Below are 24,452 nucleotides of genomic sequence, written 5' to 3'. Positions count from 1 at the left end.
GCATTCACATTAGTGCTGGTCTTAATTATTTTTTTAAATAAGTCTTTGAAACAATTATGAATTTCATGTAGCTGGAATGGATATGCTGCTAGAATATGTTGTATACTAAGTTCATTTTTAAGATGCAGAATTTAAATCCGAATAGATTTTTAGTAACGGCTTACATTTTGTGAAAGTTTTAGCTGTGCACATATAATTGTCATGTTAATCTTGTTTCTCAAAACTGACCTGCATATGAGTCATAAATTTAATTCAGAAAAAACTTCAGAATTTCACTACTAATACTTTTCCCCTCTGATACCCCTACGCTCTGCAGGATGTCACTCTGCTATAATATGTTGTATAGCATTGTACATTCACTTTATGCTTTACAGTAAATTACATTTCCTGACTCAAGAGTTTTTATTGTAATGGTTATCTGTTTGAAGTCCCACAGTTTTCAGAGTGGCTCTTCCTGGCTTCAAAGGCCTCCCTGTGTGTCTGGTTATAGGATCAAGTCCTAATGCAAATAACTTTGCCTTTAAGAGCTCTTCCTTTTTAGTGAAATTATGAGTATGCACTATTATAGATGATGAGTTTGCAGGCTGCTTCTCCTTTAGGCAAATAACTACAGGAGCTGAAGCAATTACTTGTCGGTACTCTTACTAAATAATCAAAGATTTAGAACAATAATAAGTTTGTGCAGTAATCTCTTTAAAATGGGACCTTATTACAACTCACTTCTTAGCTGTACCAGGAATCTACTGGAGCGTGATCAGATAAGTGTCAGAATTTTTGTATATGTTTCTGTATTCAGTTCACAAAGACTTTTAAACTTAACCCTTTAACATTGAAAAGAATGCAATACACTGTACTTTTTTTTAAAAAAGCTATTGATCTTGACTGATATCACAGGGTGATATGAGTAGTTACAACAGAGATACTAAGTGAATGTGACTTGGAACTGATTTACTTTCTTATTGTTCTTTAGTTTTGGCTAATTGAAAAGGTTCATAGTGGTACATTGCTAAAGTAAATGGAATTTTATTATTTTCAAGTTGATGTCCCGCTTGAATGCAAAGTATCTAAGATATGTGATATCAATCTTTCTGTCACTGTTATTAAACTCCTATTATCGCATTTATTTCTACAGTGGATAAAACATGTAGACGAACAAGGTAGACCATATTACTACAGTGCTGATCGATCACGATCAGAATGGGAACTGCCAAAGGTAACAAACAAAAGTACTATGACAATTGACTGTTCTTTCAGTAAACGTTCAGAAATCTGTTTTAGGAGTTCTTCACAACAGATGTATTCTTTCATTTGTGGCTAATGCCCCACGTTTGATTTGATTTTTTTTTTCCCTGTGAACACAAATGGCCATGAAGGATGTGACATCAGAAATAATTCAGTATAAGCATTTTAAAATAGTTTTACCTCTGTACCTAGTAGCATTTTTCATAGTGCTGCACATTAGCTTTGGTCTTCCTATTATAAAGACAGGGTTTTCAGAGTTTGTTTTCTGAGAAGTAGTATTTGTGTTCACATTCTAAATTCTGTTCTGTAGACAATGATATTCATCAGAGGCCTTTGAGAAACTGTGAACTAGCTATTTAAACAAGTTGCAATACCAATATGAGCAGCCCAAGAAAGAGAGACCTGAGAGAAATTGAATTCTTAAATTGGGAAATGGTAGGTTTTTAGCAGAACTTAGTTAAACTTGTGAAAATATACTGACCTCTAATTACTAAAGAGTTAAATAGAATCCTGATGTAATCTACACACAAAGTGTTAGCGAGATTTTTCTTTAATCCTCTAATCCAATAGAGATCTCGGATTCTGTTTCAGCCAGAATTACTTAGATACTGACCAGCTGGTTCAGTCCAGTGATTAGCAGTCTGATACACATGAACAAATTTTTTTATCAAAAACACTTCAAACAGTTAATGTAATCTTACCTCAGTCCCTGGAAAAATCATGGAGGGGGATCCTCAAAGAATCCATTTTGAAGCACTTGGAAGAGAGGAAATCAACATGGATTCACCAAGGGCGAGTCATGCCTGACCAACCTGATTGCCTTCTGTGACAAGGTCTGTGGACATGGGGAAGGTGGTGGATGTGACATCCCTAGACGTCAGCAAAACTTTTGATATGGACTCCCACATCAAGTTAAAGAAGTATGAATTGGATAAATGGACTGTAAGGTGTATAGAAAATTGGCTAGATGGTTGTGCTATCATCAGTATCAAGCAGAGTGCCTCAAAGGTCAGTTCTAGAACCAGTTCTGTTCATCTTTATTAATAACCTGGATGAGGGGATGAATTGCAGATGACATTGTGAGGGGGAGAGGTAGATATACCGGAGGGTAGAGGTAGGGCCCAGAGTGACGTGGACAAATTGGAGATTTGGGCCAAAGGAAATCTGATGAGGGTCAACAAGGACAAGTATAGAGTTCTTCTGCACTTGGATAGAAGAATCCCAAGCACTGCTACAGGTTGGAGACCACTAGCCAAGTGTCAGTTCAGCAGAAGACGACCTGAGGATTGCAGTGGATGAAAAGCTGAATATACCTCAACAATGTGTCCTTCTAGCCAAAAAGGCTATTGGCATCTTGAGGTGCATTAGTAGGAGCATTGCCAGCAGATCTAGGGAAGTGATTATTCTCCTTTATTCAGCACTGGTGAGGCCACGTCTGGAGTATTGTGCCCTATTCTGGGGCCCCCATTACAGAGAGGATGTGAACACATTGGAGAGAGGCAAGCGGAGGGCAACAAAAATGTTTAGGGGACTGGAGCACATCACTTGTAAGGAGATTTGGGCTTATTTAGTCCACAGGAGAGAAGAGGGAAGCGATTTGATAACAACCTCTAACTATCTGAAGGGGGTTCCAAAGAGAATGGAGAAAAGCTGTTCTAATTGGTGACAGATGACAGAACGGGGAGCAATGGTCTCAAGTTGCAGTAGGGGACCTCTAGGTTGGATATTAGGAAAATCTATTTCATTAGGAGGGTGGTGAAGCAATGGAATGGCTGACCTAGAGAGGTGGTGGAACCTTCATCCCTATAGTTTTGTAAGTCCTTGTTTGACAAAGCCGTGGCTGGGATGACGTAGTTGGGATTGGTCTTGCTTTTAGCAGGGGGTTGGACTTGATGACCTCCTGAGGTCTCTTCCAACCCTGTGATTCTAATCCAGGAAGCAAAAGATGAGTTTCTGCTGCATGCTATCACTATTGTCGATGCAGGATGTTTCTGACAGAGTGGAATGGTGCTATTTTGTACACAAATTAATTTTTGGATCTGAATTATGTAGATAACTGATACTGTTGACTAAGGATGTTAAATGGTGGGTAATTGTGTAGATCATACAATTTGTATCAACTACCGTATTTTCCGGCGTATAGGGCGACTGGGCGTATAAGACGACCCCCTATCTTTTTAATTAAAAGATAGGGTTTCATCTTATACCCCAGCGCCCCTCCGCCTCCTTTGCTCCCGGTGTCCCTGGTCTGCTGGAGATGGTCTCCAGCAGACCAGAGGCACCGGGAGCAAAGCCGCCAGGAGCGCCTGGGCTTGACCCCCCCCCCCCGCCGGAGCCCCTCCGCGGCTTTGAAAGCCTCAGGGGAAGCCGGCGGGGGGGGGCATCCCAGGCGCGCATGGGCTGCCCCCCCGCCGGAACCCCTCCGCGGCTTTGAAAGCCTCGGGGGAAGCCGGCGGCGGGGCATCCCAGGTGCGCATGGGCTGCCCCCCCGCCGGAGCCCCTCCGCGGCTTTGAAAGCCTCGGGGGAAGCCGGCGGCGGGGCATCCCAGGCGCGCATGGGCTGCCCCCCCCCCCGCCGGAGCCCCTCCGCGGCGGCGCGGAGGGGCTCCGGCGGGGGGGCAGCCCATGCGCGCCTGGGATGCCCCCCCGCCGGCTTCCCCCGAGGCTTTCAAAGCCGCGGAGGGGCTCCGGCGGGGGGGGGGGGGGCAGCCCATGCGCGCCTGGGATGCCCCCCCGCCGGCTTCCCCCGAGGCTTTCAAAGCCGCGGAGGGGCTCCGGCGGCGGGGCATCCGGCGTACAAGACGACCCCCGATTTTTGGGGGATGTTTTTTAACTTCAGAGGTCGTCTTGTACGCCGGAATATACGGTACACAATTAGTCTATACAGGAAAGTGCTCAGAAGGAGCTACCCCCACTGCAACTCTGCAGCTTAAATCCCAACACCCCTCTGGGACCCCCCAATGGACAGAGGCTTGTCTCTTCCCTTCCTCTCCTCCTCTTCCGCTGCTGCATCTGATACTGGCACTGTGGAGACCTCCTGCCCCACCCCCTTTGCTGCCTCTGCTATAGCTCAGCGGGTAGGGCAGGGGGAAGGGGAAGAAATGTGAGTAGTCGACTCGACTACTCTTTTACATCCCTACTGTTGACTCTAATCCAAGAAGTACAGTTCATTGCCATCTCAAATAAAAAGGCAGAACAGTCTCAGTGCTACTATGTGTTTATAATACAATAGTTTAGAGGTCCCAATGAAGGATCAGGGCCTGACTGTACTAATTAGTATAGCTACACAAAGGCTATATTTACAGTTAGAGGTGGGGGTGTGATCCCTAGATTGAATAGACATACTATCTGTCATCAAGCAGAAGAGGCTAGTTGCCCCAAATTCAAACTTTTTTGGTTCCTGTGGGTACACACTTATGGTTAGCCTGTGCTACTGTTTGTACTTCCACAGTTAAACTGCCTTTTTTAGTGAATTAGCTTGATGAGCGTTAGCTCAAGAGTGTTTGCTCTATGTGGAAATTATACCTCCTCCAAGTATAGATATAGTAAAAATGAAAACACATAATTTGCCTAATTTGTGACATGTGTTTCACTTGTCTGTATCTACCTGTTTTCTCATCATTACTTAGACTCTTAAGTTCTTAAACCAAAGATGGTCTTTTCATTGTGTTTGTAGGGGCTAGCATAAGGATTGGCGTCCGAAGGCATTGTTATAATTAATTAATTAATTAAAGGAGTCTTTGTTTACGTGATCAGGAAATAATGTTAATCTTTTTAAAGTGTAACGATAAATGGCTTTGAAATTTCCAAATCTTAGGTTGGATCAAGTGTTAACTTGATGTAAAGAAATGAACAATTGATCTTGAACCACACCCAGTGCCCTATGTACTGTTAAAATAGCAGCTTGAAATTCTAGAAGTTATCTAACGTACCAGTTATTTGTAAAAGATCTTAAGACTACCCAGCCTATAACTGAACACTTTCAGAGAACAGAGATTTGTGAGTGAAGGCAGGATCACATTGAAGCCTCATCTCTGGAAAAACTCCGATTTTATTAGAAGTGGGTTCAAAACTTATCCAGGAAGTACAAGATTGTAAAACATAATACAAAGGCGTGTGTGGACGTGAAGAGAGTGGGTTTTTTAAAAAAGAGACCTCCCCCCAGGAAAGCACAGGTGCTTTGGTGGCCACTTGGTCCACAGTAATCACAACTTAAATGTGAGATGCATCCAATCAGTGTGGACGCTATCTTTCGAAAAAGCATATCGTATTTTTGTTGCCTCTTTGCTGTGTAGACGTTCTCTTCCGGAAAACCTTCTTCCAAAAGAAACTTGCAGTCTAGACGTAGCCTTAGTGGAAAAAATAGTGCTGTAGAGGCAGGGTCCTACTCTGACTAAGGATGTTAAAATGCTCTCACCTCCCCCATCACTCATGTACTGACTCCTGCCTGGCCGCTCCTCCCCTCATGCTGCTGCCTCTCTGAAAGGCAGCAGCTCAGGGGAGGAGGGGTTGCATGTAACTGTGAGGGTTAACCACTGAGCTCAGGATCATCATTTAACTGTGTCCACAGGTACACACTCACATCTGACATCTGATAACTCTGACATCTATCTGAAAATGAACTTAAAAAAAATCACATGTAAACCACACCAGTTTGTTTATTTATGACCATTTTTGGTAAATTACTTCAAATCATTAACTACATGTCAATGGGAACAAAAATCATCAAAAAGTCCAGAAAGCGTTTGTAGTAGGGTCACCAATGTAGCAGGTTACCATTTACCCTACTACAGCATTAACTGTGAAAGACACTAACCTAAGATTAAAAGTTTTAAATCTTCATGATGTATGTTGTTTACTGGACACAGCTATGAATGTATTATCTTAGAAGAAAATTCAAACACACTGGGTAGCTAGAAATACTGGGATTGCAATGCATGCAGTATTGAAGTGGGAATATATAAATGTTTTTAGGTAAAGTTAGTTACTCGTTCTATATATGTATGATTGAAGTTTTAGGCTGCTAGAAAGAGACTGAAATCCAGGACCTCTATGGTGGCATTCTCAGAAATGCTTCCAGTTCCACGCGCAGGGCCGAGTAGGCAGGCGGAGCTTCAGAGTCTCAATGCGTGGATGAGACGATGGTGTAGGGAAGAGAGGTTTAGATTTATTAGGAACTGGGGACACTTTTGGGAGAGGGGGAGCCTATACAGGAAGGATGGGCTCCACCTACACCAGGGTGGAACCAGACTGCTGGCACTAAACATTAAAAAGGCCGTAGAGCAGTTTTTAAACTAAGAGATGGGGGAAAGCCGATTGGTGCGGAGATGCACGTAAATCGGAGTGAGACTTCTCTTAGAGGAGAATCCATTGATAGAGATTCTCTAAGCTGTAGTCAGAAAGAGAGGAGGGGAGAGGGCAAACCATGGGCCAGAGCAGACAAACAACCGCATACAAAGGAATCCAATGCATCAGGGAAGGGCAGACAAATAAGCAGTGGCAAATTTTTAAAGTGCTTGTACACAAATGCTAGGAGTCTGACTAATAAGATGGGTGAACTAGAGTACCTCGTATTAAATGAGGGGATTGACATAATAGGCATCACTGAAACCTGGTGGAATGAGGAAAATCTGTGGGATACAATCATACCGGGATATAAAATATATAGAAAAGATAGAGCAGGCCGGGTGGGTGGCAGAGTGGCACTGTATGTGAAAGATAATGTAGAATCAAATGAAATAAAAATATTAAGTGACTCAATGTGTTCCATAGAATCACTATGGATAGTAGTTCCATGCTCCAATAATAACAAATTAGCAGTAGGGATATATTACCGACCACCTGACCAGGACAGCGATACTGACATTGAAATGCTGAGGGAGATTAGAGAGGCTACCAAAATAGAGAACTCTATAATAAAGGGGGATTTTAATTTCCCCCATATTGACTGGATACATGTCACCTCAGGAAGAGAAGCGGAGATAAAATTTCTCAATGGCTTAAATGACTGCTTCTTGGAGCAGCTGGTGCAGGAACCCACAAGGGGAGAGGCAATTCTCCATTTAGTCCTGAGTGGAGTGCAGGATCAGGTCCAGGAAATAACTGTTACAGGACCGCTTGGGAATAGTGACCATAATATAATAACATTCAACATTCCTGTGGTGGGAAGAACACCTCAGCAGTCCAGCACCCTGGCATTTAATTTCAAAAAGGGGAATTACACAAAAATGAGGAGGTTAGTTAAACAGAAATTAAAAGGCACAGTGACTAGAGCCAAATCCCTGAAAGCTGCATGGAAACTTTTTAAAGACACCATAATAGAGGCCCAACTTAAATGTATACCCCAAATTAAAAAACATAGCAAAAGACCTAAAAAAGTGTCACCATGGCTTAACTGCTATGTAAAAGAAGCAGTGAGGGACAAAAAGGTATCTTTTAAGAAGTGGAAGTCCAATCCTAGTGAGATAAATAGAAAGGAACATAAACACTGTCAAATCAAGTGTAAAAATGTAATAAGAAAAGCAAAAAAAGATTTTGAGGAACAGCTAGCCAAAAACTCAAAAAGAAATAACATGTTTTTTAAGAACATTAGAAGCAGGAAGCCTGCTAAAAAGCTTGTGGGTCCCCTAGATGATCGAGCTATAAAAGGAGCAATCAAGGACGATAAAGCCATTGCGGAGAAACTAAATGATTTCTTTGCTTCAGTCTTCACGGCTGAGGATGTTGGGGAGATTCCTGAATCTGCACCGTCCTTTGTGGGTGGTGAATCTGAGGAACTGTCCCAGATTGAAGTGTCATTAGAGGAGGTTTTGGAACAAATAGAAAAACTTAATGTTAACAAATCTCTGAGACCGGATAGCATTCATCCAAGGGTTCTAAAAGAACTCAAATGGGAAATTGCTGAGCTATTATCTGTAGTTTGTAACCTATCCTTTAAATTGGCTTCCGTACCTAATGAGTGGAAGTTAGCCAACATGACACCAATATTTAAAAAGGGCTCTAGAGGCGATCCTGGCAATTACAGACCGGTAAGTCTAACTTCAGTACCGGGCAAATTAGTCGAAACAATAGTAAAGAATAAAATTGTGAAGCATGTAGAAGAACATAATTTGTTGGACAAAAGTCAACATGGTTTCTGTAAAGGGAAATCCTGTCTTACTAATCTATTAGAGTTCTTTGAAGGGGTTAACAAACATGCGGATAACGGGGATCCAGTAGATATAGTATGCTTGGATTTTCAGAAAGCCTTTGACAAGGTCCCTCACCAAAGGCTCTTGTGTAAATTACATGGCCATGGGATAAGAGGGAAGGTCCTTTCATGGAGTGAGAACTGGTTAAAAGACAGGAAACAAAGGGTAGGAATAAATGGTAAATTTTCAGATTGGAGAGGGGTAACTAGTGGTGTCCCCCAAGGGTCAGTCCTGGGACCAATCCTTTTCAACTTATTCATAAATGATCTGGAGAAAGGGATAAGCAGTGAGGTAGTAAAGTTTGCAGATGATACCAAACTGTTTAGGATAGTCAAGACAGAAGCAGACTGTGAGGGACTCCAAGAAGATCTCACCAAACTGAGTGATTGGGCAACAAAATGGCAAATGAAATTTAATGTGGATAAGTGTAAAGTAATGCACATCGGGAAAAATAACCCTAACTATACGTACAGTCTGATGGGGGCTAATTTGGCTACGACAAATCAGGAAAGAGGTCTTGGAGTTATCGTGGACAGTTCTCTGAAAACTTCCATGCAGTGTGCAGCGGCGGTCAAAAAGGCAAATAGGATGCTAGGAATTATTAGGAAAGGGATAGAAAATAGGACCCAGAATATCTTACTGCCCCTGTATAAAACTATGGTACGCCCACATCTTGAATACTTTTTACAGATGTGGTCTCCTCGCCTCAAAAAAGATATTTTGGACTTGGAAAGGGTTCAGAAAAGGGCAACTAAAATGATTAGGGGTTTGGAATGGGTCCCATATGAGGAGAGGTTAAAGTGACTGGGACTTTTCAGTTTAGAAAAGAGGAGACTGAGGGGGGATATGATAGAGGTCTATAAAATCATGAGTGGTGTGGAGAGGGCCGATAAAGAAATGTTATTTCTTAGTTCCCTAAATAGAAGAACTAGAGGACACCAAATGAAATTAATGGGTAGCAGGTTTAAAACTAATAAAAGAGAGTTCTTCTTCACACAGCATGTAGTCAACCTGTGTAACTCCTTGCCAGAGGAGGCTGTGAAGGCTAGGACTATAACAGAGTTTAAAGAGAAGCTAGATAATTTCATGGAGGTTAGGTCCATAGAAGGCTATTAGCCAGGGGATAAAATGGTGTCCTTGGCCTCTGTTTTTTTGTCAGAGGCTGGAGAGAGATGGCAGGAGACAAATCGCTTGATCATTGTCTTCGGTCCACCCTCTCTGGGGCACCTGGTATTGGCCACTGTCGGCAGACAGGCTACTGGGCTAGAAGGACCTTTTGTCTGACCTAGTACGGCCGTTCTTATGTTCTTATGAGTTGCTTTGACAACTGCCAAAAATCTTTATCAGTGTGTGACCTATCCTGCGATACTACAACAGATGAATGTACTGAATAGAGCCCTTTATTATGAGCAAAATTTTTTCTTCTTCAAAAAATATTTTGAAAATAGTTTCCTGTATCCCACATAGATTCTGCTGATAGGAAGATTTTAGTTGTCCTAGCTCAAGAATTACATTTTAAATGAAATTCAAACAAAGTATACTTAAAATACATATGTTCTTATTTTTGTGACAGTTTTGTGACTATCTTAAATAGCTTTGTTTTCTCTTCCATAATTAATCTGTCCAGTGTGGGTATATCCAAGCCATTTTGAGGCTGCTCTGCCATAAACACTCCTCTGCCATACACCGACTTCAGGATCTTAAAGCTGTCATGGGAAAGAAAATATATAGGGAAAAGTGTTGCATTGCTTAAAATCCAGATAAGATAAAAATGTTAAAATACTTAGTTGTAATCATGAGATTACAACTTAGTTGTAATCATGAAAACACCATGCACAATTTATAAAGGAAAAAGTGTAGAGTCTGAGTGACACGTTCTAGCTTCTAAGAAATTGTTTCAGTGTTTCTTTTTGTCTCAGTTCAAAATACTGAATAAATAACTTGGGGAAAAAATGCAGTGCAATCAGTAGAAGTCAAAGGGATACTGAGACTAACAAACCTATATTTCCAGTATGCATTCCCAGTCTGTCATTGCACACTGGTGCAGGAACATAATTATCATACAGAATCAGACAACTGATTGATGTATCTAGTCCAGCTCCAGTCACTTATCTCTAAAATGAAGCAAATTAAAATAAAAAAAAACCTGTTTCTTAAATTAGCTTGAGGTCAAAGAAAGCAAAAAGAGAAAATTATAAAATGTGAAACAAGAATGAAGGAAAAATCTGTACATTAGACATAGCCTTAGATCGTTCCATCACTGTAATCTTTAAACATTTAGCTAACACATAGTTTTTGATATTTTGAATGTCTAAAAGTATGAATGTTTTGACCATAAAAACTAGGTTATAGTCTTCCTTTTGTGAGGAATTTATTGTTGCATCAATCTCTCCTTCCCCCACCACACATAGCATGGTCACATGAAAAGGATCTAATTTTTTAATGCCTTATTGCATGGGTGGCCAACCCTTCACAGGCAAAGAGCCAAAATAGTTGTGCATATAGTGCAAAGAGCTGGGGGGGAAGTGGAGGGGAGAAAAAAGCTCCATCTGCGTTTGGTTGGGGGAGGGGTGGGGGAAGAATGCTGCCCCTTTAAAAAAGAACCTCAGGTTGGCTTTTTGGCCACATCAGGCTCCCATCAGCTGGTGCCATCTTGCCAGCGGCATTTTGCTTCGCCATACCGGATGGCTCCCCAGCACCTGGTGAGCTCAGAGAACTGGGGGCCGTTTCTAGGGGGCACCAAATTTGGTCTGCAGCTGCTTCTTATCATAACTGAAACAAGGTCAGGGTTTGGTAGTGCCAGGACAACAGAATTTGCATGAAATTTGATTTTCTCACAAAATGGAAAGAGAGGGGCCTGGCAGGAAGGTGTTACACTATAGAATGACCACAGGGAGAGCAGCAAAGGGCCATAGTTGGGACCTGGGACATTTATAACCCCATTGAGCCAGAAGGGGGCAGAGTTGGAGAAAGGGACAGCTATGTACTATGTATTTCGGAGCGTTTGTGTATTTGTTCCCGCAGTGTGGGTACATGCAGCCCTCCCTTGGCTGTGCCTGCTATAGCTGCAGAGGCCAAGGATGGAGGCGTCTCACCTGGCTCCAATCCGCTGTGGTGAGAGAGGGCTGGAGTTGCCCTCTCTTCCCGGGGCAGCGTGCATAATGAACCCTTCATTCCCAACCAGAAAAATGATTTAAATGAAGAAAAACAAAACTTATTTGAGCTAAGGACCCAAGCAACATAGGTAAATCTTTCTACTTGAGAATAAGGATATGAGAGAGTGAGCGCAAGAAATGGTAAATATACATCTGCCTGCAGGGGTAGGAGGGTCTCCAGCCCAGCAGTGGAGTGGGCCCCCTGCTCACCGCTCTTTAATCAGTTATCCAGTTGTTAATATTACTTGTTCTTTGTTAGCCAATTAAATGGAATTTTACATTTCTAGTTGAGGCCTGTGAAGAGTGTTTTAAGTAAGTTATGAGAAGTAATTCTTCTGCTCTGAACTATGCTGATGAGGCTTCAACTGAAGCCTTGTGTCCAGTTCTGTTCTTTCCTAAGTGGAGTACTTTTGTCATTACTGAATTTCATCCTGTTTACTTCAGATAGACAAAACATAGAAACTAGATCACTTTGAATTACAAATCTATCCTGCGAAGCACTTGCAAGCTCTCCCAGCTTGGTATCATCCACAAACTTTATAATCATACTCTCTGTGCCATTTTCTAAATCACAGATGAAGATATTGAACAGAAGCAGAAATTATCATTGCAGGACCCCATTGTTATGCCCTTCCCACATGACTTTGAACCACTGATAGCTATTCTCTGGGAAGTTTTCCAACCGGTTACACACTCACCTTATAATACCTTCATCTGTGTTGTATTTCCCTTGTTTTTTAATGGAAAGGTCATGCAAGACTGTATCAAAAGCCTTACTAAATTTTAGATATACCATATCTACCACACCTACCTACCTCCACCTCTGCCATCCACAGTGCTTGCTCTATCAAAGAAAGCTTTTAGGTTGGTTTGATGTGATTTGTTCTTGACAAATCCATGATGTTACTTATCACCTTACTATCGTCTAGATGTTTGCAAATGAATTTCTTAATTATTTGCTCCATTATCTTTCCTGGTACAGAAGTTAAGCTCACTGGTCTGTAATTTCCTGGGGTTTCCTTATTTTCCCTTTTTATAAATTAGCACTACATTTTCCCTTTTCCAGTGATCTCAAATCTCTCCCATCTTCCATGACTTTTCAAAGATTAATCACTAATGACTCGGAGTTGACTGAAGAGACATCTATGGGTATTGTAGGATGCATTTCATCAGGTCTTGATAACTTGAAGACATCTAACTTGTCTAAGTAATTTTTAACTTGTTCTTTTCCTATATTACGTTCTGATCCTTCCTCATTTTCACTGGCATTCACTGTGTTAGATATCCAATTTCCACCAATCTTCTTGGTGAAAACTGAAACAAAGAAGTTATTAAGCTCCTGTGCCATTTCCCCATTTTCTGTTATTTTCCTCTCTTCACTGAGTAATACATGTACCATGTCCTTGCTCTTCCTCTTGTTTCTAATATATTTGTAGAATATATCTTGTTAACCCTTTATGTTTCTAGCTAGTTTGATTTCATTTTTTGCCTTAGCCTTTCTAATTTTGTCCCCACTTACACTTGTGATATTGATATTCATCCTTTGTAATTTGACTTGGTTTCCTCCTGTTGTACGACTTAATTGTATAATAATAATAAATAGATATTTGAAAATCTACTAGTTAAGCTAGTGTGGTCTGTTGCCATACTTCCTGTCACTTCTATGATGTGGTATAGTTTGCTCTTGTGCCCTTATTATCTCTTTGAAAAACTGCCAACTGTTTTCACTTGTTCTTCCTCTTAGACTAGTTTCCCATGGGATCTTACCTACCTGCTCCCTAAGTTTACAGAAGTTTGTCATCTTGAAATCCATTGTCTTTATTTTGATGTTCATAGGTTAGGTGGAGAAGCATAACTGTATTGACAACAGAAAAAGAATGTTAATACATTTGGTGGAATTAATGTAAAAGATTACATTACTGGGCTACTACTATGTAAACAATATATGCTAGAGTACTATTAAAAAAAAGCCAGCCATTTACTCTCCTAGAGAAGAAATTAACAAACTTTCTGAAATGCTTAAACTATGTCAAATGACTTCTTAAGGCAGCACTGTTATTCAGTATTGATAAAGAATCCTGCCTGAAATCACATCATACAGGAGACGGTTACTACTGTTAGTAGGTTTAGAAAAATGAGACTGGACAGCCGTAAGTGTTAAAGTAAATACTATTTTCCTGTACATTTAAAGTTGTGGTTTTATCTCTAGCCTAGAAATATACCAGCTATATTCTCATTTTATTGTTTCCACTACTTTTGAGATATTGTGCAATGAAGAGGAAATTAAACATTCAAGTGTAAAGATGTTTATTTGACACATGCAATGTGGGAAAATAGAAAAATAGCAAATGTACCCTCAGAAAATTTACAGAGTATATTAACACTGTTTACATTAGCAGTGTAAAGTATTTAAGCTGCTAAGAAGCACTGCTTATTGTCACTGAATTTTAACAAGGCTTCCATCAATCCTTCATACCTGAACTCTGTTTATCTTCTGCTTTTTTGGCAGAAACATTTGAAACCCGTTTGGGTTTTTTTGTTTTTTTTTTAATTACCTTGCAAGTAAAGTCTCCTCATGGTTTTGTGATGGTACCAGAGACTAAAGATCATGCACAGTTAGGCCTTTAATATTTTACAAATGTAACGTGCTTTGAAGTAATATTTAATTTGTATTTCAGTGGAATTCAGAGCACCGAATAGTATTTTAAAAAGCACATTAAAATAAAATAAAAGCATATGCAGACTGCAGTATATTCAGTGATGCTGGCTAATATTATTAAAATAAGTAGTAATCCCATTTTTCTGTAGCAGAAATCGGTAGCTGCTATGTTACCTAGGATGTGAAAGCATTGGCGAGGGCCCAGTGAGGGCTGGAGCACGTGACCTACGAGGAGAGGCTGAGGGATTTGGGCTTGTTTAGTCTGCAGAAAAAAGAGTGAGGGGGATTTGATAGACTTCAGTGATCTCAAGTTACAGTGGAGGAGGTCTAGGTTGGATATTAGGAAAAACTATTTCACTAGGAGGGTGGTGAAGTACTAGAATGGGTTAACTAGGGAGGTGGTGGAATCTCCATCCCTAAAGGTTTTTAAGTCCTGGCTTGACAAAGCCCTGGATATGATTTTAGTTAGGGTTGGTCTTGCTTCAGGCAGGGGGCTGGACTTGACCTCACCAGGTCTCTTCCAGCCTTAGGATTCTATGTTTCTAGCCTTTGTATATATTTAAATTGCTTTAACTGGTTTTGAGACCATTATTTGAATCCTAGAAGTTGAGTTAACTGTAACATGGTCCCTTAGCAAACAATTTAGTTTTTAGTTGTGATATGGGCAAGGTTTGTAGGTAATACTGTACTAATAATACCCTGTGAACTGTAGGAGTGCTTCTGCCGTCCAGATATTTTCAAAGTATTTCTCTAGTAAGGAAGTAACCAAAGATGAGATGCATTCCAGTGCACATGGATGAAAAACGCATTTGAAAGAGTACATGTCTGACCATCCAGCTCTGATTTGACCTAAGAACAAAATGAGAGCCACATGCACTTCTGTACTTGTTACATTTGTCATACAAGCATGAGTCTACTAAACATATAGCAAATAAATGTGGCTCTGCGTTTTCAGATGTGAAATAATCTTTACTAGTACAGGACACTTGTAAATCTGTCTATAGACAAAGTTACCAAACTTTATTTTTTGTAATATGAGCCCTGTATACAATAAAATAAAAAGCTGGTATTATTAACATGGTATATACCATGACAGTAGCTATGTTGGCTCTTTATTGAAGTGTGGTGCAACTCAGGGTGTTAAGAAGTTTGGCAAATGTAATGAATTAGTAGAACTCAAAAGTGCTTTCTAAATATCAGTATGCATTATTCCCATTTTACACAAGGAAAAACTGAAGCGTTAAGAGGTTGGGATTTGCCAAATTGTCACCATGATGAGTAAGTGGCAAAACTGAGAATAATAATTCCTAGCACTTTTTGTTGGTAGGTCTTAAAGTACTTGACAAATGAGGTTAGTGTCATCATCCCCTTTTTACTTTTTAATAAATCTCTGGTGCCCTGTGTCTGTCAGATGCCCTACCAAATGGTTTATAGTCTCTAGTTGAATCAAAGTGCAATCTCAGTCAACCAGCGTCTTCCAAAGGGCAGATTCTTCTATTTTGAAATTGCCCCAGAAAAAAATTCCAGTCTAGATTTTTTTTTTATTGTTAAAATGTCATACCATTCTTATTTGCTATTCAATAAAAAGCTTTGTTTGGAATGCTTTCTAAATTAACTTGGATGCTGCATGAATTCCTATGCACTTGATAAATTAATACCACTGTGCCAGAGATGATACGCTTGCTGCAAAATGTAGGGCTAGTATTATACAGAATACAAATGGCCCTACTTACAGTCTTTGTGCCTTTCTCTAAATTATGCATCTTTGGATATTGTCAGAATATTAAATTAAATAGCAGTTTATTACTCTTAAGTAGTTATCTTTGTGGCTAACTGTAGCATAAATACTACTTACATCAGAAAGTTATTGAATTGCTAGAAATTGCTGTAACAGACTCACCCTGTAGTATCTCCTTTTTTCCCACATGAACCATCCTTTTGGCCAAATGCTACACACTCAGACCTTATCATAGCTCTTGATCTAGAGGTATTATAATACAGTAACATGACACACCCATTTTATACAACTGTGTTTGTAGTGCTCTTAATACTTCCCAATGCGAAGAGTAAAGGTCAAAACGCAATGTTAATTCCACTTTGAAGAGTGGCTGAAAACACTGCTTTGGTGGTGGTTCTTGATGGCTAGAGTTGTAGGCAGTAAGAATTTGGGACTAGAAATCAATACTTGGATGACAGTTTGCAATTGCATCTAGGTTTTGAAAAAGGCTGTTTGCAGTTTCATGGCTGAATTCAGCGATATGAAAAAATGTGCTATTGGAAAATACACATATGAATTATCTGGGTTTTATGTTAGTATGAATTTGACCCTGTTGATAGTTTGATTTTTCTCCTCTTTAGTATAATTCTTCACCACAGCAGCAAAGAGAAATAATTAAGAGTAGGAGTCTGGACAGGAGGCTTCAAGAACCAATAGTTTTAACAAAGTGGAGACACAGCACGATTGTGTTGGACACCAATGATAAGGTAGGAATGAGTTAAAAAGTGAATTAGAATTTTGGATATTGTCTGGTTTGCGAAATGCTTATTCAGACTAATTTCTGAAGGAATCATTATTGGCAAATTTTCCTAAACTATGTACCATGCCGTATGTGTGTAAACGGTGAAATCAATGATAGTTTGATAAACTGGTATCTTCATATTTTTTAAATAGAGTAGTTTATTTTTTATCTGTATTGGACTGTTTTTCTTCTGAACTATTTCCATAAACCTTCATTTGATTGGTTGATGAATTTAAATGATGTTAATTTATGCTTTGGCTGTTCAAAACCATTCTCTTGTCTCTAATTAGAAATCACGTGTATTTTGGTTAAAAATGGGTAATTAGCAATGTATTATCAGTTATGTAAAATGCTTGGTATCAGCAATCGGAAGGCTTGAACTGTCAGCAGCAGAGAGATGGTATTATAACACAACACAGTTGAAGTGCAAACATAACCTTTTCTTTTTCAAATGTTTGTGTTTCACTGTCCCGGTAATAATAGGCGCATACATGGCTAGGGATGTTAAAATGTATTTACTTGTGTAAACCTGTATCTGCTGAAATTTTCAGTGAGCACACATTTAAATATATAAAGATATATATTTATATAGAGGCAGCGGGGGCGGGGAGGAGGAATGCGAGTACAGGCAGTCTCCGGGTTACGTACAAGATAGGGACTGCACGTTTGTTCTTAAGTTGAATCTGTATGTAAGTCGGAACTGGCGTCAGCCGCTGCTGAAACTGATCAGTTTCAATAGCGGCTGAATCTGGACGCCAGTTCTGACTTACATACGGATTCAACTTAAGAAACCCAGGCGTCCCCAAGTCAGCTGCTGCTGAAACTGATCAGCGGCTCATTCAAGGAAGCCCGGGGCAGAGCAACTCTGCCTCGGGCTTCCTGTAGTCAGCCCCTGGTCAGTTTCAGCAGCGGCTGACTTGGGGACGCCTGGGGTAGAGCAGCTGGGGCGCTGCTGGGTTGGTCCCGCAGCGCCGCTCCTCGGCGCTACTGTACCAACCCGGCAGCACCCCAGCTGCTCTACCCCAGGCGTCCTGATTCAACCGCTGCTGAAACTGACCAGCAGCGGCTGAATCAGGACGCCTGGGGCAGAGCAGCTGGGGTGCTGCCGGGTTGGTACAGTAGCGCCGAGGAGCGGCGCTGCGGGACCAACCCAGCAGCGCCCCAGCTGCTCTACCCCAGGCGTAGGCAAGAAAAGCCTGGTCTGCTGGGAGAGGAGGGGGGCACTAGCTGACCCCCCCCCCCCCCCAGCAGACCAGGGAGACGCAGGTGGCGGGACTGCCCGCGTCCTCCACAGCTTTGCTCCGTCTCCCTGGTCTGCTGACCAGGGAGATGGGGAGCAAAGCCGTGGAGCACGCCCGCAGCGGGACAGCCCAGGCGTGCCCGGGCTTTCCTGCTGTAGGCGTGCTCCGCGGCTTTGCTCCCGGTCTCCCTGCAGACCAGAGAGACGGGGAGCAGCTTTTCTTGCCCCGGAGGATGGGAGCGGCGGGACTGCAGCGCATCTGGGCATCCCGCCGCTCCAGTCCTCAGGGGCGAGAAAAGCCCCGTTCATAACTGCGGATGCGACATAAGTCAGATCTGCGTAACTCGGGGACTGCCTGTAGTTGACTTGACTACCCAGTAAGCTAGGCTTATTGGGTAGTCAACTATTCAGCTACTCTTTTTTACATCCCTAGTCTTTATAGCCTAGTTCTCCAATTTATCAAGATCCCTCTGAATCTTGTCTCTATCCTCCAGAATGTTGGCAACTCCCTTCCCTCCCCAGCTTTGTATTCTCTGGAAATTTGATCAGTATTCTTTCTTTCTACATTCAGGTCATTAATAAAGATTTTAAACAACACTGAATCCAGAACAGATCTCTGTGGAACCTCACTTGAGACCTTCCTCCAGTCTTGACATAATTTCATTCATAGTTACTCTTTATTTGTAGTTGTTTAGCCAATTATGCATCTAACTAATGGTAGTTCCTCTAAGCCTACATTTTTCCATTTTACTTATAACATTGTCATGTGGGTCTGTGTCAAAAGCCTTGCTGAAGTCTAGGAATACTGTGTCCACTGCATTCTCCCTAACCACCAAACCAGTTTCTAGCATTCTCCCTAGACACCAAATCTGTCAAAGGAGAAAATCAAGATGGTTTGGCATGATTTGTTCTTGGTAAAGCCATGCTGGTTGTCAGTTAGTATGCCTTCAGACACTTGCAAATTAAATGTTTTAAACGTTGCTTTATTAGTTTCCCAGGTAGTCAAGTCAGGCTAACTGATCTGTAGTTTCTCAGCTCCTCCTTTTTCCCCTCTGTAAAGACAGGCACTATATTACCGCCTCTTAAGGCTTTTGAGACCTTTTCTTTCATCCATGAGTTTGCAAATATTGCCAGTGTGTCTGAGATTTATTGAACTAATTCCTTTAGTAGTTGAGTGACTAGCAGCCAGCCCTGCTGATTTGAATTCTCTCATATTGGTCAGAACATCTCTGATGCATTCTTTACATACCCTGATTTGCCTCCCTTCCCTTTTATTGTCTATGGCAACTTAGCTAATTGTCCAATCATTATTTTTTGTGAGAAGGCTGAAGCATACCTCCTGCCTTCTTAACATTGTGTGCTACCAGTTCACCTTCTTGATTGGGCTGCTGACTTACACCATCCTTGACCTTTCTTTTTTCTGACATGTTTCAAGAACCTCCTTCCTTTGGTCTTGCCAGCTGGAACTCATTCTATGCCTTGGCTTGTCTGTAGATGCTCATGTTATTCCCTTATGTGTTTCTTTAATGACATGCCTCTCCTTCCATTTCCTGTATTTTTCCTTTTGGTTTTTAATAGGGATGTTGATTAATTGCAGTTAACTAAAAAATAATCATTACAAACTAATCATGATTAATTACACTGTTAAATAGAATACCAATGCAAATTTATTAAACACTTTTGATATTTTTCTACTTTTTAAAATATATTGATTTCTATTAACAATGAATACAGAGTGTATGGATCTCACTTTATATTTTTTAGTACAAATATTTTCACGATAAAATGATAAATAGTATTTTCATATAAACAGTGTAATGCAAATTTATCATGAAAGCAATAACATACAAATGTAGATTTTTTTTTTTTTTTGGTTATGTAACTGCACTAAAAAAAACAACATAAAACTCTAACGTCTACAAGCCCTGTTGATGCACTGTGGTCGATTTAGCAGATCTAGGGAAGACCCACCAAAGGGGGTCTTATTCTTTGCAAGTAGGAATAAGAGATCCTCCGGAATAGGGCTTTATTCCGGAGGATCGCGCCAGTCTGGACGCTTTTCTCCGGCTTATCTCCAAGCCGGAAAAAAGCGGCGGCCATGAAAATGCAAATGTCGCGGGGGATATTTAAATCCCCTGCACATTTGCCTTTTCCCAAGTTCTACATTAGCATGCCTATTTTGTAATAGGCGGCCAGTGTAGACGTAGCCATACAGAATAGTGAAAATGGTGTTACTATTCCTTTTCAGTGAACAGGTGCACATTAACTCTGTATGGATTCTGTAAATCTTGTAGGAGCTCCTGCTGAGTAAACACATGAGATCAATACTTTAGTATACTGTTCATGGTTCAGAACTGAGATTGTAAAATCTATGATTATTCTTTCCAGGACTGACAATATTTAGAATATTATTGTAGGAAAGATAATAACTGCTTGCATTTATTTTTCTTGTAGGAATATTCAGCTGCTTCAAAGCCCAACTGTCTGGAAAATGAGTCCTCTCCTTCGTCGCCAAAGCATCAAGCCACAGTCAGTATACAAGTTCTCACAACAGACATGCAGATGCTAGGCAACAGGTGTACTAGATAGTGTAAAACAGCATGTCTGCTTGTGATTTTACACAAAGTAATGGTGATTAAAAAAAAGTTACAGAATTTCATCTGTTGGCTTGCAAATGCTTCTGAAACAACGTTAAAAATTACCTGCATTAGGATTTAGACTGTCCAATAAATGTGGGAAAAGCAAATGTTGCATGGTTTTTCCCTTAAAATAGGTTTCAGTATCTCTTATGCCTGCTGTTTGAGATTTGTAACATACTTATAGGTTATTCAAACAATAATACCTTCATAATGTCCATGAGAGGGATAGAAAGATTTTCTTTCAGCTGATTTTTTTCCCAAAGTGTTTAGTTAGCACTTGATTGTAGAGTAAATTACTTTCAAAGAGAAATCTCCACTACTTTTGTTTAGCTGACTTTGACAGATCAAAGCCATGAAGTACTTGGCAATTGCTAGTAAACTGTAATAATTACAACTGTTATTTCTGATCTTCCTGTTACCATTGGTATCTTGCGAAAGAGAAATTATGGGAGCCTAATGGAAGACAGTAGTGTGCATTCTCTTCTTTTTATTAGTATTGAAGCTTTAAGGTTTGCATGGAGAGTGCAGATGATGCAGATGGTCATCATGATTTTTTCAGATAGCAAAGGGCACACTACAAAGAAAATGCTACTTCCCAAACAGTCCTGAAATTTTTCATTGAACCATTTTTTTATTAAAAATATCCATTAAACATCCATTAAAATGTCATTGGTGATATTTTCATACTCTGAATATGTAGCTTAAATTCTCTCATAGATTTCAGCCACAACTTCAAACCACCATCCATCCTTTTAAACTCTCCCTTGAACGTTCCCACACCAGGATTAACTTCTTGGACACCACAAGTAGTATATATCCAGAGGTACACATACATCTGGTTGAGAACCAGTGGTATATGAATTCTGTGTTTTAGCTCACCTAGTAAAGTAAATGCTCCCAATAACACTGTGAGTGAAGCCAGACAACCACTGTGCTCTCTAAAGATATGGCAAATGATAAAAGACAAAATACCCTGTAACCTATGGATGAATGTTTTTCACAAAGCAGTCATGTATATCTGACCTATCAGTTTTCTTCCCCCAAGAAAACCTTCACAACACTTAAAAAGGACAAGCATAGGATCTTAAATTCATTCCTCTGCTAGACATTTAAAAATAATGAATTGAACAGAGGCTGTGGATTTATGCCTTATTATAATGTTTTGTAACCCACTAAATCCCTTTTTTGTATTCTGACTGCAGAGGTATTTACAGGCCTCCATATCTTGAATTATCCCTTACATCTACTTTTACTACACTTTGCATTTTGCTGTAACACTGAGATTCTTTTCCTGGAGTTTATGGAAGAACTGGGTGTGGTTTGAAGCCAACAGAAGTGGGTCCAATACAAGCTATTACCTCACCCATCTTGTCTGTCTAATATCCTGCAACTGACATGGCCACAAATAAACTACATACATGAAAGGAGGAAGTAGCAGAATGTATATTTATTACTTTATTCTGCAAGTCTGAAACAGAACAAATATAAAATTTCCTTTTATCCAATAATTTGCTAAATATGCCCGTATATGGGGTCTTAAACTCAACCTGCCGGAGGTGGGACTGTCAGTTACTCAAGCCCTGCCTGTTCACACCACCACTCTGCCTTCTCACTCCCATGGCACCCTGTCTCCTGAAGATGTGGCTCCATGGATTATTGGGGGGGGGGACCTGGTGCGGGGCAAAAGCGGTAGTCAGGCCACCCCATGCTACCTGTAGTGACAGGAGCTACGGGGAAGCAGAGCGCAATGGAGCAAATGTGCCTGCCAAGTGCACTCTGCTTCCCTGCAGCTCCTGCCACCGGGGGAGCAATGAGGATGGCAAGCTCTGCCTGCTCCCTATACCAGGCCTGGTAATTCCAAAAGCTGCATCCTTGAGGGAAGGGTACATGGGGTGAACAGGGCAATAGTGAGAAGAGGTGGACTTTGGGGGATGGGAATGGCCATCCCTCCTCCCTTTTCTCCTCCCCGCCAAGACTCCTGGGCTAGATTGTGCAACTGCTCAGACTGGGATTTTGAGACCCCTGGCTATATATGTTCTTAATGCTTCATAACATCGGGAAATATTTAATCCCCTGGTAACTACAAACCACTTTTTTGTTGTATGGGGTGGTCAATCAGCCTTTACACCCGTGCTGACCAATTAATTTCTTGGGCTTTAATTCACAGAGCATAGCAAAGCTATTCATAGTTTTAATCTTTAAGGCTGACTTATCTTCAGCTAGCAGATTTTACTTGATGCTGCTCGGGTCTTTAACTCAGTTTTTTTGTAAATAAAAGAAAAATTACATGCTTCTTGAAATTATTGTATTTTTCAAAAATAATGTATTTATGCAGTGAATTTTAGTAATTTTTTAAAAATGAGAATTCCATCGAGTGTATTTTTTTTCATCATTCCCATAGACTCCTATTTGCTGTGTTTTTTAGGAAAAAGAGACTGTATTCAATTTGGCTTCCAATAACATTGTCTTCTAGTTTTCAAACGTTAAGCATTGATTTAGCTGTGGAAAAACAGAACACTACTCTAAATGTCTCTGTATTAGCTCTTTTCTGAAAGCTTTATTGAGAAGCAATCCTATTCCAGGTTCATCCTTTTTTTGGTTCATTTTGGTTCAGTCTCTTTCAACATTTGTTCAGTTGTGTCAATTTTGAGGACATAAGAACATAAGAACGGCCGTACTGGGTCAGACCAAAGGTCCATCTAGCCCAGTATCCTGTCTGCCGACAGTGGCCAGCACCAGGTGCCCCAGAGAGGGTGGACCGAAGACAATGATCAAGCGATTTGTCTCCTGCCATCCCTCTCCAGCCTCTGACAGAGGCCAAGGACACCATTTTATCCCCTGGCTAATAGCCTTTTATGGACCTAACCTCCATGAATTTATCCAGCTTCTCTTTAAACTCTATTATAGTCCTAGCCTTCACAGCCTCCTCTGGCAAGGAGTTCCACAGGTTGACTACACGCTGTGTGAAGAACAACTTTCTTTTATTAGTTTTAAACCTGCTACCCATTAATTTCATTTGGTGTCCTCTAGTTCTTCTATTATGGGAACTAATAAATAACTTTTCTTTATCAGCCCTCTCCACACCACTCATGATTTTATAGACCTCTATCATATCCCCCCTCAGTCTCCTCTTTTCTAAACTGAAAAGTCCCAGTCTCTTTAGCCTCTCCTCATATGGGACCCGTTCCAAACCCCTAATCATTTTAGTTGCCCTTTTCTGAACCCTTTCCAAGGCCAAAATATCTTTTTTGAGGTGAGGAGGCCACATCTGTACACAGTATTCAAGATGTGGGCGTACCATAGTTTTATACAGGGGCAGTAAGATATTCTGGGTCTTATTTTCTATCCCTTTCCTAATAATTCCTAGCATCCTATTTGCCTTTTTGACTGCCGCTGCACTCTATGTGGAAGTTTTCAGAGAACTGTCCACGATAACTCCAAGACCTCTTTCCTGATTTGTCGTAGCCAAATTAGCCCCCATCATACTGTACGTATAGTTGGGGTTGTTTTTCCCAATGTGCATTACTTTACACTTATCCACATTAAATTTCATTTGCCATTTTGTTGCCCAATCACTCAGTTTGGTGAGATCTTCTTGGAGTCCCTCACAGTCTGCTTCTATCTTGACTATCCTAAACAGTTTGGTATCATCTGCAAACTTTACTACCTCACTGCTTACCCCTTTCTCCAGATCATTTATGAATAAGTTGAAAAGGATTGGTCCCAGGACTGAGCCTTGGGGTACACCACTAGTTACCCCTCTCCAATCTGAAAATTTACCATTTATTCCTACCCTTTGTTTCCTGTC

At 40.7% G+C, this 24,452-nt stretch overlaps 1 protein-coding gene across 10 annotated transcripts in view; it reads left to right on the top strand.

Moving 5' to 3' along the window:
• The window catches only part of ARHGAP12 (Rho GTPase activating protein 12), a 142,446-nt gene that overhangs the window by 77,170 nt on the left and 40,824 nt on the right, over positions 1–24,452 (top strand). For 8 of the 10 annotated variants that reach the window (XM_075922649.2, XM_075922650.2, XM_075922658.2 and 5 more), the window contains 3 exons: positions 1,133–1,213; positions 16,605–16,730; positions 20,460–20,534. In XM_075922649.2, coding sequence (XP_075778764.1) covers positions 1,133–1,213; positions 16,605–16,730; positions 20,460–20,534 — 282 coding nt within the window. The remainder of the gene's footprint in view (positions 1–1,132; positions 1,214–16,604; positions 16,731–20,459; positions 20,535–24,452) is intronic. The other 2 variants (XM_075922659.2, XM_075922655.2) reach the window with 1 other exon arrangement.

Source organism: Pelodiscus sinensis, chromosome 2 (genome assembly GCF_052426305.1).
Source record: "Pelodiscus sinensis isolate ZL-2025 chromosome 2, ASM5242630v1, whole genome shotgun sequence".
In the NCBI taxonomy this organism is placed as follows: Eukaryota; Metazoa; Chordata; order Testudines; family Trionychidae; genus Pelodiscus; species Pelodiscus sinensis.
This window is presented reverse-complemented; position numbering and strand designations above follow the sequence as displayed.